The 13,346-nt window shown below is 60.2% G+C and overlaps 2 protein-coding genes across 4 annotated transcripts in view; one reads left to right on the top strand and one right to left on the bottom strand.

Moving 5' to 3' along the window:
- CAPZB (capping actin protein of muscle Z-line subunit beta) overlaps window positions 1-872 on the top strand; it is a 97,285-nt gene extending 96,413 nt beyond the window's left edge. For both annotated transcript variants that reach the window (XM_040988008.1, XM_040988006.1), the window contains exon 9: window positions 68-872. In XM_040988008.1, the coding sequence (XP_040843942.1) occupies window positions 68-155 (88 nt within the window). In that variant the 3' untranslated portion in view covers window positions 156-872. The remainder of the gene's footprint in view (window positions 1-67) is intronic.
- A 6-nt stretch (window positions 873-878) lies between these two features.
- SLC66A1 (solute carrier family 66 member 1) lies at window positions 879-13,206 on the bottom strand. 2 transcript variants are annotated; one of them, XM_040988009.1, is made up of 8 exons: window positions 13,103-13,206; window positions 9,498-9,712; window positions 5,998-6,127; window positions 5,447-5,534; window positions 4,588-4,730; window positions 4,380-4,472; window positions 3,744-3,929; window positions 879-3,121 (listed from the first exon to the last, which is right to left on the bottom strand). In XM_040988009.1, the coding sequence occupies exons 2-8, from the start codon at window positions 9,659-9,661 to the stop codon at window positions 3,035-3,037; spliced, it is 891 nt and encodes a 296-aa protein (XP_040843943.1). In that variant the 5' UTR covers window positions 9,662-9,712; window positions 13,103-13,206; the 3' UTR covers window positions 879-3,034. The 2 variants fall into 2 exon arrangements, with proteins under 2 accessions (XP_040843943.1, XP_040843944.1); XM_040988010.1 differs by lacking the exon at window positions 13,103-13,206 and having other exon boundaries at window positions 9,583-9,655.
- Between the last annotated feature and the right edge of the window lie 140 nt (window positions 13,207-13,346).

The raw sequence follows: 13,346 nt of genomic DNA, 5'->3' as shown, positions 1-13,346 counted from the left end.
GCCCAGGACTGTCCCCTCCACAGCACCTCCCACGCAGCCCACTGATGGTGCCTTCTCCGCCCCGCAGGTCTGTGCAGACCTTTGCAGACAAATCAAAACAAGAAGCGCTTAAGAACGACCTGGTGGAGGCTTTGAAGAGGAAGCAGCAGAGTTAAAGCCTGCTCCGCTAACCGGACACGCCGCGCACTCTTTAGGTTCCTTTCCTAGAAAACTTGTTTCTGCTCCCTGTCCCCGCCCCTCCCTCCCCGACAGGTCCCGCCCCACCTCGCACCATCAACAGCACAGCGCCATCTCCCCGAGAATAAAGCCCAGTAAGCGCCCTGCTCCGGCTCCGAGGCCTGCTTCCCACCGTGTCGCTGTCGGACCCTCGGTGTTTGCGCCCGCCTGGGCCTGCGTCTTCCTCCCCTGCCCGCCTCCCGCTCTCACAGGCATCTACACGGCCCGCCAGCCCTCCCCGTCCACCTTTTTTGTTACATTGGTGTAAAAAATGTAAAACAAAAATTTTATGAAGTAACTGTGGTGTGTGAGAGACAGAAGGAAACCTGGAGGGCCCGCTCCGCTGGTTGGGAGTGGCCCACGGCCGGGGCGGGAGGAGGGGCGGTGGCCTCCGCTGTCCTGCACAGGCTGTCCTGCACAGGCTCGGCCCTGTCCCCTGGAGACCACGGCCCCGGGGCGGGGCGGGGCTGCTGTTCTGGCCAGGTGCTTTTCTGTCAATTTTTACGGAATGCAACAGGAGTTTTTTGTTTTATTTTGTTTTTTTGTAAAGCTTAACAAAAAATATCTACATCTTATACTTGAGCCTCCATACTTAAAAAAAAAAAAAGAAAAAAAAGAACAAAAAAATTAAATAAAAAGAAACTGGGATGCAGTTAGCATTGGCTTTGCTGTGTTTTTCTCGCCTGCCTCCCCTTCTAGACTGGTACTGCCTCCTAGGCCGCCGCGTGGAGGAGCCTTAGAGACCCCCTCTCACCTCACCCTCAGAAAAGCTTAGGACCACCTGAAGCCTCACCAGCTGGGTGTGTGGTGGGCCGCAGGGGTCCCCACTCCTGCCTCAGGCCTGTCTTTTCTCCCTCCACACGAATGCCCGGCCTGAAGGTCCTGGTGCTGCCCGGGACCCAGCCCTCGCTGCAGCCCCCAGTTCCAGGTCACCCTGTGGGTGCTGGCTGCTGCCTCCCGGCTGAGGCAAGCCCCCCACCTTCGTGCAGTGCAGAGCCTGTGGTGGGAGCCTGGCGTGGGAGACTCTGCCCTCTGGTGCTTTTGGCCCTGGGTGACTATAGGAGGTTGGGTGAGGCTGGGCCTGGCTCTGGGCACCCTGTCATGCTGGAAGTTTTGACTGCTGTGTGCCAAGCCTGGCTTCATTCTGCCTTCTGGAATCCTCTTCAGGAGCCGTCACTGCTGCTTTTTTTGATGTAAGATTAAGACAGCATGTAGGGAGCCATGGTCTGGCCACTGCCCAGCCCCCTCTGAGGCCTAGGGGCTGGCAGGGCCCCTGGAGCACCCCAAGAAGAAGGGAGCCCAGGGAGGTAGCACAGAAGAGTGGGGTGGGGTAGAAGGCATCCTTGGTCCCATGAGCAGCAGGGGAGGCAGCCTCGGGGGAGGGCCCCCATGGGTGCACCAAGGCCCTTCCGCTGCCTGACCCTTGAGCCTCTGGGCTCACGCTGGGTTCTGCTAGCCCAGCTGGCAAGATCCCACTTCCACCCCCCAGCCCTGAGACAAGGGCTGAGCAGCGGCTGGAGGCCTCAGCCACACCCCTGAAGGTGCTCTGAGAGCCATTTTCCCTGCACCCATCCCTGGCTCCCCTCTTCCTCCTGTGCGCCCCTCACAGCCTGCCCTTGTGGCTTGTCAGCACATGGGAACCTGGCGTAACCAGCAGCAGAGTGGGCCAACACTCTGCAGCACACCCTTGCCTGGCCAGGCCGAGCAGGCAGGTGGCTAGGACCAGAGCCTGCTCTGGGCAGGCTCCTGCTGCCCCCAGGAGTCTCTGAGTGACCACCCCCTCTGTGTCTCTAAGGCACGTAGCCTGTTGGGGCCCAGGCTAAGCCCTGCCCACCTCTGCACCTCCCCTTCCTCTTGTCTGTGCCATGCCATCTTAACCCCTACCCATCTTCCCCACTCATCCTGCTGGCCTGCCACCTCCTCCAGGAAGGCCTCCCCTGCTTGCCTCCAACTGCAAAACCAATGATGCCAACCTAGGGGCTCAGCTCCGTTAACCTCACTACTGTATGTGACCCTCACTAAGGGCTGGGGAAGCTTTCTTCTGCTGAGGGCTATTTGAATCTAGCATCACCTGCAGGCAGTGCAAAATCAGCAACTTAAAAATGAGCCTGCTGTAGATTTATTGAATTTCAGCCTCCACCTGTGGCTGCCGTGGCAGGGCCAGACCAAGTGATTCTGTGCCCTGGAGTAGCCCCAAGCCGGATGCTCCCTCTCACTGGACGTCGGAAGTGGCAGTGCTGTCATCCCATTGCACCGACTCTAGGACCAGCACCACAGAGGCCAGGGACACCACGAAGCTTAGGGGCAGGACCAAGAGCCACCCTCCACCACCCTGTGCTCCCGCCTCACGCTATTCCCGCTGCTGCGTCCCCCGACCCGGCTGCAGCCTGCCACTGGCGGGGCCCAGGGACACATACTGCAGAGCCTCCGGCCTTGGTAGAATGTGCTCTTCACTTGGCTTGCTCTGGGGGCCCGGCCCATGCTGCCCCAGGCACCCAGGGGGAGGAATGAGAGCAGCAGCCTGGCCAGGAGGCCCCGCAGACCATGTGGGCTCAGGTCACTGGGCAGCTGCCAGGGCCTCCAGGGTACCCAGGCACAGTGAGGTAGGTGGGCATGACGGACAGCGACACTGGCTCCTGGGAAGTGTGTTGTGGGGAGCAGGTTGGCAGGGCCCGGGGGCTCCCTCACTCCTAGAAGTCCACCCAGTCCCCAGAGGAGGCTGGGCAGAGCCACTGGGGCCGCAGCAGCACCCACACCTCTCCCTTTGTGGGTGTGGCTCGTGGAGGTCTCGGTCATCCTTGTCTCAGCCTGGAACTGGTCAGCTAGAGAGCAAGGGCTCCCGCTCGGCGGTGGTGCAGGCGGTGGGGACTGCGCGGTTCCTGTACACCAGGAACTGGACCGAGATCTGAGGGTCCAGGTTAAGGCCGAAGCTGGCAGGCAGGGTTAGAAACACCGCTGGGGAGGACACGGGTGAGCCCTCCAGAGCTGCCCTCCTCTTCCCTTGTGGGAAAGGGCCCCTTTGCTCCTGCTACGCCCTCTGATGACCAGCCCTGGCCAATCCTACACAGTGCCCCGTCTCCCTCAGGCAGCCTTGCTGCACCCCTGGCCTAGAGTCTTTGCTTCCTTCTGTTAACAGCCTGGGCTTCCCCCGCAGCCCGCAAACAACAGGGTATCCTTGCCTTGGCCTAACATCAGCTTCAGGCTGAGTTAAACATCTGGAACCACCCTCCACTCTGGAAAAAGGCCCTGCAGCACGTGTGGCTACTGCAGTGAGGGGAGTGGGTCATTCCCTGCGCCCACTCTGCTTCCCCCACCCCCCAGGGCCAGGGCCTTCTGCAGATGAGGGAGGGCTCCACTGTTCTGGCTCACAGTAGAGCCAGGGCCTGGCTGGGTGGCTGGCACACAGGAGGGATGGGAGGAAGAGGAGGAGGGATGGATGCATGCATGGCAGGGAGCAGGGAGGCGAAGTAAAGGAATGCCCAGCAAAGCTGCCCAGCCCCGCCCACCCCACAGACCAGGAAGGATACCACGGTGTCGAGCAGCAGCACCCCGAGGCTGCCCACGAGCCAGGGCAGGTGGTGCAGCAGATAGCTGCCCTCGCTCTCACCCATGTCAGGATTCTTGAGCAGTACGCTCAGCCCATACAGCGTGTTGCCCAGCATCACCAAGGCAAAGAGAGAGTAGGAGATGCCCTGGGTGGATTTCCGCAGGAACTGGGGGAGCGGGGAGGCAGTGGGAGGCATCACTCTGGATGCTCCATGTGCCACCTGCCTCCCATGTGCCCACCGTGTATCCTCGGGACCCAGCTGTCTATGTGCCTGGGCCCACCTTCTCACTCAGATTCTCTTGCCCAGGGCCCACCCAGGTCTACATGTGCAGCTGTGCCCACTTTCCTGCCCTCCCAAGGACTCTCTGCATCTGCCTGCCTCCCACCCCTGGTATCCTCCCATCTCACTGCTCAACTGTGGACTCTTCCTACTGACCTCTGCCCATCTTCCCTTGGACCCCTTGGGGCGGGCATCACCAGGGCCACATGCCAGAGGCACAAATAGAGGCTCAGAGGGTTGGAGTCAGCTGCTCAAGCCCAGGCCAAGGGTGGTCCCAGACTTTCTGGACAGATTCCCATCTGCTCCCAGCCCCTCCTGTCCCCAGCCTCAGCTCACGTTGGTGCGGATCTGGGGCAGCCGAGACAGCAGGTAGAGCACGCTGGAGATGGAGCCAATCACAAAGCCGATGACCTCCTGCTGGGTGAAGGGCTGGGGGGCAACGAGGGTGAGTCTCCAGCCCACTTGAATCCCAAGAGGCCATACCAGGGAGGGTCTTGGGGATGAGCCGACCCCTACCCCATCCTACCACCACCAACAACCTCACCCTAATGTGTGGCTCCACAGACAGGAGTGTCCGTCCCTGGAAGCTCCCCGTTGGGGCAGCCACTGGCCCAGCACTGCTCAGCAACGGCACAGCACACACCGCCCCCGCGACCAACAGGAGCACAGAATTGATGGGGGTGGACACTGAACAGGGCAGTGGGAGCCACGTTAGGGGTGCGAGTGGCAGCAGGCAGCTTGGGGTGGGAGCTCTGGCCCTGCCCCTCAGTGCCGTGTGACCTCCCATCAGTGAGCTAGCCTCTCTGGGCATCAATGCCTCCACTGCAGAAGGGGCAGAAGAACTCCCCCTCGTGAGGCTGGCTTTGCAGGATAGCAGGCACTGCTGCCCGTGATGCCAGCATCCCATATGGGTACCAGCTCACATCCCAGCTGCTCCACTTCCGAAACAGCTCCCTGTTACTGCGCCTGGGAAAGGCAGTGGGAGAGGGCCTGAGGCTTTGGGCCCCTGCATGCATGTGGCAGCCCCAGAGAAGCTCCTGGCTCCTGGCTCCTGGCTCCTGGCTTGAGCTGACCCAACCCAGGCTGTTGCAGCCATTTGGAGGAATAAACCAGTAGATGGGTGACAGCCGCTCTCTCTCTCCCTCCATCTCTGTAACTGTGCCTTTAAAATGAACATATAAACCTTTAAACAAAGGAGAAGCCCTCTCCCAGAGTTGGACAGGGAAAGCAGCGAGGTTGGTCAGCAGGGGTCACCCAAGGCAGCAAGACCAGAGCAGCCCAGGCCCCCCTTGGAGGCCTCTGCAGAGGCCTTGGCCAAGCCAACCGTGTCTACTGCCCCTTCTGAACCCTGGAGGGCCTTGGCTCACGCCCCCAGCCCACGGCGCAGGACCAGCGTTACTCACACCCAGGGGAACGGTTCTTGAACTTGTAATAGAAGTACAGAGTCAGCATCACCAGGTCCGCCGAGACGTAATACACGGCTGTGTATGTCTGCAGGAGGAGCAGGCCCGGCACTGGTCACCCCGGCATGGGACTTGGCCGCACCCCAGCTACTGACTCTGACCCAGTCACCCCTGATTCGAGAAGAGGAGATCATCCCACCCTGTGAGCCCCCCAGACCTGGTGCCAGCCTGCCCGGGAGTAGACCCCTGGCAGTCCCCTTGTGCACACAGCACTTCTGTGCCTATGAGTGCCAGCCCTGCCTGCCCAAGGGGACAATGCTTCCTTTTTTCTCCCAGAGCTGACACCTTGAACACCTACTCAAGGTCTTGGTGCCTCGGGGGTCTCGTGCCTTGATGTGCTGTTGTTGCACAGCACACATGGCAGGCAGAAGCCCCCCTCTGCAGCATGGGGACCTCACGAGATGCAAGGCCTTGGCTGGCAAGCATCCAGCACCTCTGCCAGGCCCTGCTGGGCAGCCCAATCCCACTTCCCCGCCTGGGGACCAGCGCACCTGCAGAGGTAGCTGGTTGGCGAGGAAAGAGCCGATGAGGTTGCAGGAGTCCCCGCCGATCCAGCCCAGGAGGAACCACAGGGACAGGGCCTGGTCCATGTTGCCGGTCTTGCAGGCCTTGATGAACTGGCTGTGGAAGAGCAGTGGAGTATGCATCCAGGTCCCCCATGGGGGGCGCAGGACCCAGCTGGCCTTCCCAGGTGCATTAGCAGGGAGCCAGATCAGAAGCAGAACAGCACTGCGGTATAGGATGCAGGCAGTGGCTTAACCACAGCCCCGGCCCCAGGGGAATCCCTTCTAACCCTCAGCCCAGTGTTCCATGGCTGTGCCTTATCCCTTGGGTTCCAGTGCCTGCTGGGTTCTCCGGGTTTATACGGCATCGTGGGGCTTGGACTCAGCCCAAGCTCTGTGCCACGTCACAGTGTCCCTGGCTTCTTTCCTCCATGGCTGGGGTGGGGGTGTGGAAGGAAGGACAAGACAGCAGACCCAAGGAAGGCCTGGCATTCTTGGACCACAAACCAGCAGACAACACCTCTCTCCTCCTGTCTCTCAAATAAATGTTTTGTTTTGTTTTTAAAACAGATAGAGGATCTGGTACCATGGGATAGTAGGTAGAACTGCTACCTCCAGCACCAGTATCCCTTAGAGCACCAGTTTGAGTCCCAGCTGCCTCACTTCTGATCCAGCTTCCTGCTGATGGCCTGGGAAAGCAGCAGAGGATGGCCCAGGTCCTATGGGTCCCTGCACCTATGTGGGAAACCAGGATAAAGTTCCAGGCTCCTAGCTTCAGCCTGGCCCAGCTCCTGCCATTGCAGCCATTAGGGGAGTAAACCAGCAGAAGGAAGACTTCTCTTTTTCTCTCCTTCAGCCTGTCAATTAGGTAAATAAATAAATCTTAAAAAATAAAAAAGTAGACATAAACTAAATAGCACCTTATCCCACCGACCACCCAAACCATACACAGAACACTGGAGCCTGGCCCTGCTCCCTCCGCAGTGTCCCCACGCCCACTTCTCTCCCAGCCCAGTTTTCCCAGAGTCTACCTCCCCCTCAGTCTTTCTAAATCACAGTCAGACACCCCCAGGCTGCACAGCTGCTTGCTCTTCCTGGTAGGCGGGGTAGGCGGGGCAGGTGGAGGCACCTCCTCTCCAGCTTGTTTCAGGAAGCACCAGTTCCTCCCCAGGGCAGAATCTCCTTCCTCCTTCGTGACCTTCCCCACCCCAGTCACCCACCCTGGACTCAAGCTTCCTGAGGGCAGGCCCACATCGCCAGGCCCTAACTCCAGTGCCCTCTCTCTGCAACCCACAGCAAAGTGACTTGCTCCCACCCAGGAGGGGCCCAGCCCCGGGAGCAGAGTGAAGGCGTGTGCGTCCTCCCCGGCCTCTGGCAGGCAGGGAACGCCCCAGCCAGCTCTCTGTCCCTTGGCCTCCAGCACTCGCCCAGCCCTGTGAGGTGGGTGAGTCTGCCCTCTTCCCTTCCCCCTCCAGCATGACCTCCCCCAGGGCCCACAGGATATCCACATGCAGAAGAACGCAATCAAATCCAACAAATTAGACATCACCAAACCTAGAAATGTGTGCACTTTAAGGGATGTAATGGAGAAATGGAAAGAGCATGGGCATCCGGTGCAGAGGCTAAGACCCCACTTGGGACCCCCACATCCCATCTCAAGGTGTCGGGATTCAGTGCCTGGCTCCACTCCGGATGCCCGCTTCCTGCTAATGCATACCCCGAGAGGCCACAGGTGGCAGCTCAATGTTTTTGAGTTCCTGCCATGTGTGTGGGAAACCCTGCTTGCCGACTGAGGTCTAGGTTCCTGGTTTCAGCCTGGCTCAGCCCAGGTGTTGTAGGCATTCGGGAAGTAAATCAGTAGGTGAAAACTCTCTCTCTCTCTCTCTCTCTCTCTCTCTCAGCCTTCCCAATAAAATCAATAAATTTTTAGGAGTAGGTGAGCCAGCAGTATGGCACAGCACACTAAGCAGTGCTGACATCCCACAGCCGAGCACCCCTCGCAGTGCAGCAGCTCTGCTTCCCATCCAGCTAACAGCTAATGCACCTGGGAAAGCAGTGGAGGATGGCCCGAGTGCCTGTACCCCTGCACCCAAGTGGGAGACCTGATGAAGTTCCTGACTCCTGGCTTTGTCCTCGCCATTTAGACAGTGAACCAGTGCTTGGAAAATCTCTCCCCTTCTAACTACAGACCAAGTAACTAAAAACATATTTTTTTAAAATAAGTAAAAGCAGACAGGAGATCCAAAGAAGACAGGTGGCCAATTTGCACACAAGGAGCTGCCTAGCTTCACCACCTGGCAGGAAAATGAGAAGCAAAACCATGCAGACGCCACACCCAGGGGGATGGCGGAACAAGCATGGTGGAGGACCTGGGACACATACTGCTGGTGGCAATGTGCATGGGTGTGGCCGCTTTTAGAATCTGGCAAATCCTCCAAAGATGAGACACAGTTGTCCTGTGATGCAGCGAATCCAGTCCCAGGGATGCGCTCAGACGCACAGGGCCCCCCGCACCTCGTCCCTGAGTGTGCGCAGCAGCCTGGCGTCTCACAGGTGCAGAGTGAAAACTGCCAGATGGTCCTCAGGAGATGATGGGTAGAGGGAATAGCATGCAACCCCCAAAAGGACAGGAGAGCCGGAAGACACCACAGCACAGACAGAGCGTGAAGATATTATGTTAAGCCGAAGCAGCGAGTCAGAAAAGGCCGGGCTGTCCCCGTCACACACTGAGTCCACGGACGTGATCATGAGATGGGGCATCAAGCACTGGACACGAGGCTGAGGGGGCAATGAGGGCCGGGTGCTGTGGGGCGCAGGCTTCCCTTGGGGGTGACGACAATGTTTTGGTCCCACAGCCTGCACACAGAACTGCCGACAGCTTTCAGACCACGGGTGCACAGGTGCAGAGGCCCTGAGTTAGGCACTTTACACACACGCCCCTGTGCCAGCCTCACAGTAGTTCCTGAGGTGGGGAACAATCGTATCCCATTTTATAGATGAGAAAACTGATAGCACACAGCAGCCAAGTGACGTGCTCAGGCGGGAACTAGAGTGTGGGCAGAGCCAAGTGTGGCCGCTTTGTGATGTTACGCAGTGTGTTTGTTTCCTTGTTTGCTAATCACAGCAGCGGCCACAGCAGGCTGCACCCATTGTTTCCGTCTCCACTGCCACGCAATCCGAGCCTGGGGGCCGTGGGCCATGGCTGGTGCCCACATCTTTTATTAGCTGTGCAACCTACAGCGTGTTACTGAAGCTCTCTGGGTTTCAGTTCCCTTACCTGTGAAATAGGGATAGCAACTTCATCTATGTCATTAAATGAGGGGGGAAAGCCAGGAGGTGAGGCAGGTGCACAAGCAGGTGCAGAGTGCCACACAGTGCAACCAGCTTTCGTAGCCCAGTGTGGCTCGGCACAGGGCGGAAACACCTCTCAGCCATGCCTGGAGCTCCCCGCCACCCTGCCCGCCCCAGCCCTGCCCAGCTCTACTCACGGGAAGGTGGAAGCCGAGAAGCAGAGGATGGAGATCAAACCCAGGCCCACGCTGGCCTCATCCCAGCCGTCGTAGGCACACTCACCAAACACATCCCAGATCCACTGGCGGGAGCCGTTGGGGCAGCTGGAGAAGTTGCTTGGGCTCAGCTTCCTCCAGACCATGGCGGTGGCCTGGGAGCTCCCAGCCCAGGAGGGTGAGTGGCACAGGGGACTCTGAGGAGACACAGAGAGGAGGCCTTCAGGCTTGGGTGACTTGGCTCAGGCCCTGCTGCAGCCCCCGACACTGAGGGCTGTGCCAGCCCATGCAGCTGCAGGCAGCTTTAAAGAATACGGAGGAAAACAGCATATACCAGCCTGACGCTTGTGCAGGGGAGCGGGATCTGCAGCCAGAGCAGGTGCCTTCAACCCCCAGCTTTACCACTCGCTGGTGCCACAACTGGCCTTGCCGTGTCTCGGCTCTCTCATCTGTCCAGTGGACAGCAACAACACTGCCTCCCTCCCCTCCCTGCCACTGTCCGGGTTACTGAGATCAGAGTGTGGACCTGGGTGCTAGGGCAAGTGCACACTTGGACTGCTTGCTGCAGATGACTTGTGCCATTCTGAGGAGGCCAGGCCTGTCAAGGACAGAATCTCAGGCAAAGCAGGGCTGCAGCGGTCTGGTATTGCAGCACAGCACATTAAGCCACTGCTTGCAAAAGCAGCATTCCACATCAGAGTGCTGGTGTTTGAGTCCCACATGCTCTGCTCCTGATTCAGATCCCTGTTAATAAACACAGCTGGGAAGGCACTGGAAGATGGCCCAGGCACTTGGACCCCTGCTACCCATGTAGGACATCAGGACAGACTTCCAGGCTCCCAGCCCAGCCTGGCCATTTGGGAAGTGAACCAGGGGATGGAAGAGATCACTCCCTCCTTAAAGATTTATCTCTTTGAAAGGCAGAGTTAGAGAGACAGATCTTCCACCTGCTTGTTCACTCTCCCAATGGCCACAACAGCCAGAACTGAGCTGATCTGAAGCCAGGAGCTTCTTCCAGGTCTCCCGCATGGGTGCAGGGGCCCAAGACTTGGGCCATCTTCTGCTGCTTTCCCAGGTTATAAAGCAGGGAGCTGGATCAGAAGTGGAGCAACTGGGACTTGAACTGGTGCCTATAAGGGATGCCTGTGCCACAGGCAGATCAGGCTGCGGTACCACTGCAGTGGCCCCATCTATCATTCTGTGTTTCAAATAAAGGGCTGCCCACACATTAGTCCTGTCGGTGCAGGGATGCACCTGCAGCTGATTCAAACGCAGGATGCTTGAGTCTACATCCTCCCAGGAGACCATACGGCATATGTGATGCTGCAAGGGGCCCCTGAGGGCCCCAGCCATCTCCTTCTCAACAAAGCTGGAACGGCTCTCAGCAGCATCACTTGGTGGCTGGGTACCCTGAACAAGAGTACAGTAGACACTGCCTATGTGACAACGCTAGAGAAGGGACAGAAAGTGGGGCCTGGCTAGAACCACCTCTGTGGGTGACAGTCCCTCAGCAAGGTGCCATGACCTCCGCCCCAACTGGGTGAAGACCCTGAGCCTGGAGCAGAAGACATCTGCCAGAGCTTGGAAGCAAAGGACTCCGACCCTGGGCACAGTCCCGAAGACGCAGGCACACACATCTCCTGGGAGTGTGGAAGGAAGACTGCCCGGCTTCTCGCGGAGAGAAAGGCGGGTTTCCCCTTTTCTCGCCAGACTGACAGGGGCTTCCTCGCCAGGCGGGGGGGTGCTCTAGCCAGGCTCCTTAGCTCCCGTTTGGGGCACAGCCTGGGCTGCTCATTCAGCCATGCCCAGGGCTCACAGGGAGCAGGAAGCAGCAGCAGGCAGGGCAAGGACCAAGGCAGATTGCTTTGCTCTGGAAACCAGAGCCTCAGGCCCACGGTGACCCATGCGGGGACAGATCCCCTCACACTGAAAGCAAGGGCACCCCGTCCATGGTCTGCCCTGTTCACTACCCCACCCAGCACAGTGGGGACAGCACACTTGATCGCAAAGCCATATAAACTTGCCACCCTTACAGCCTCCCAGCCACTCAACGTACGTGGCCATTTTACAGAGGAGCCTAAACAGCTGTGGACAAGTGGAGACCTCTGCCTGCACCTGCTGGTGAAGCCACACTGACTCGCAAGGTGGCCATGCTGACTAAACTTCATGCAAACAGCTCCCAGCAGGTGCCTGACAGCACAGGCTGGTGTGCCCGAGCCAGTACAGGCTGGCTGTGATTGTTCTCAGGCGTCCAGAATTTGAGCCGCCCCCTTCCGGCCAGCCTGGGGGCCTGGGTCTCTCTCGTTCTCCTCTGCAGGCCAGGGAGGAGAGCAGGTGGATGTTAAGGAGCCGCCACACAGGCCTCTGACCTGGACAGACCTAGGTGCAGCTTAGAGCGCAGGGTGCATGGAGGCACAGCCCACTCAACGCGCCCATCCCTGGGGAAGCCAGACATGGTCCCCCCATCCCCTCCTGAGCCAACAGCGCTGTCCAGGAGCACAGCAGAGCTGTGTGTCCACTGCGTGGGATGCCATGGGGTCCCCTTTGGAGGCACCTGCTCAGAATTCAGGGTCCGTGTTCCTGCCTGTGGTGTGGGGACTGTGGGTTTATGCAGCATCTCCTGCCTCGTCCAGCCTCCTCTCCCAGACCCCGGCTAAGGGAGACAAGTGCCCCCTGAGTCTACAGGTTCAAGTCCAAATTTCCTAAGGCAAGGCCCAGGGGCATTCCAAAACTGCCCGTTCAGGGTCGAGGAGTGACAGGGAAGAGAAAGCAGGGAGGAAGGAGGAAGGGAGAGGGCGGCAGGCGGGGAGGAGGGGGCAGAAGAGAGGACATGAGCTTGGGCGGCTTAGGGTGGAGCAGAAAGCCCTGTGGGGTGAGCCTGCCAGGTGTCTCACCGTCTGGAAGTGGGGGGCAGGGTCTGGGCAGGGTCCGAGTTCCAATTCGGAAAGGTGAGGGGTAGGGATGGATGCAGGGGCCCATCTCTTAAACTGTCTGAAGTTGCCCGCCAGGGGATTAAAGGGGTGCCCAGCCCAGGCCAAGCCCGGCTGTCAGCCCACTCCCGCCGAGGACCCCGCAGGTCCCCCTGCCTACGGCAGCTTGCACCGAGCGTTCCGAAGCTCCCCCTCCAAGCCCGCGGGTCCTCCCCCAGACGCTGGGACGGCTGCCCTAACGCGGCGACGCGTGCAGGGCGACCCGCGTCCCTGCGCCCGGCTCAGAGGCCACCCGACGCCCAGGCGGTGGTGACTCAGGCCGTGTGGGCCGCCAGGCGGCTGGGATAATGACAGGGCGGCCCCGGGGGCCGGCTGCGCCCGGGAGGCCCCTCGTCTCGCAGGGCCCGCAGAAAACAGGGCCATTGCAAAGCAGGGGCTCGTCGGCCGGGACCCTAAGCCCTGCGGCACGGCCGGCCCCAGGAGCCCAGCCGAGCGCCCTCGAGGTGGGTGGGGAGCAGCGGGGACACGGGCCACCCAATCCCGCCCCGGGGCCTCCCCGTCCCAGCAAGGCGCGGGAGCCCGGGACCTCGCACGGGCCGCTGTGGGGCAGCAGGGCAGCCCCAGGGGTGCTCGCCGCCAGCCCCGGGCCCGTCTCACCTCCTCACAGACACCCGCCGCCGGGGTCGCCTTCTGGGTTCAGCTCGTGCTCTGGGTCAGCTGACCCCGGGGGCCGCGCGGCTCCGCCTCCCGCGCCGCGCACTTGGCAGACGGTCCCTGGCGGTGCGGCGTCCGCGCCGCCGGCTTGCCCACGCTCCCTTAAACTGCCGCGTTGCTCCGCCCCCTCCGCACGGGGGGCGGGACCCGAGGGGGCGTAGCGCCCTGGCGCGCAGGCGCAGTCCTC

The sequence above is a fragment of the Ochotona curzoniae genome, unplaced genomic scaffold (genome assembly GCF_017591425.1).
Source record: "Ochotona curzoniae isolate NIBS_2020 unplaced genomic scaffold, NIBS_Ocur_1.0 contig_4792, whole genome shotgun sequence".
NCBI lineage: Eukaryota > Metazoa > Chordata > Mammalia > Lagomorpha > Ochotonidae > Ochotona > Ochotona curzoniae.
The sequence above is the reverse complement of the archived record's forward strand: the minus strand, read 5'-3'. Positions and strand labels throughout refer to the sequence as shown.

Bases quoted from the DNA above. Each gene is read 5' to 3' on its own strand.
- SLC66A1 (XM_040988009.1), bottom strand. From the start codon at position 9,661: ATGGTCTGGAGGAAGCTGAGCCCAAGCAACTTCTCCAGCTGCCCCAAC. The intron at 4,473-4,587 runs GTGAGGTTGTTG...GTTGCCCCCCAG, and splicing joins CTGTGGAGCCACACATTAGG to CCCTTCACCCAGCAGGAGGT. The intron at 3,122-3,743 runs GTATCCTTCCTG...CTGGACCCTCAG, and splicing joins TGCTGCTGCTCGACACCGTG to ATCTCGGTCCAGTTCCTGGT.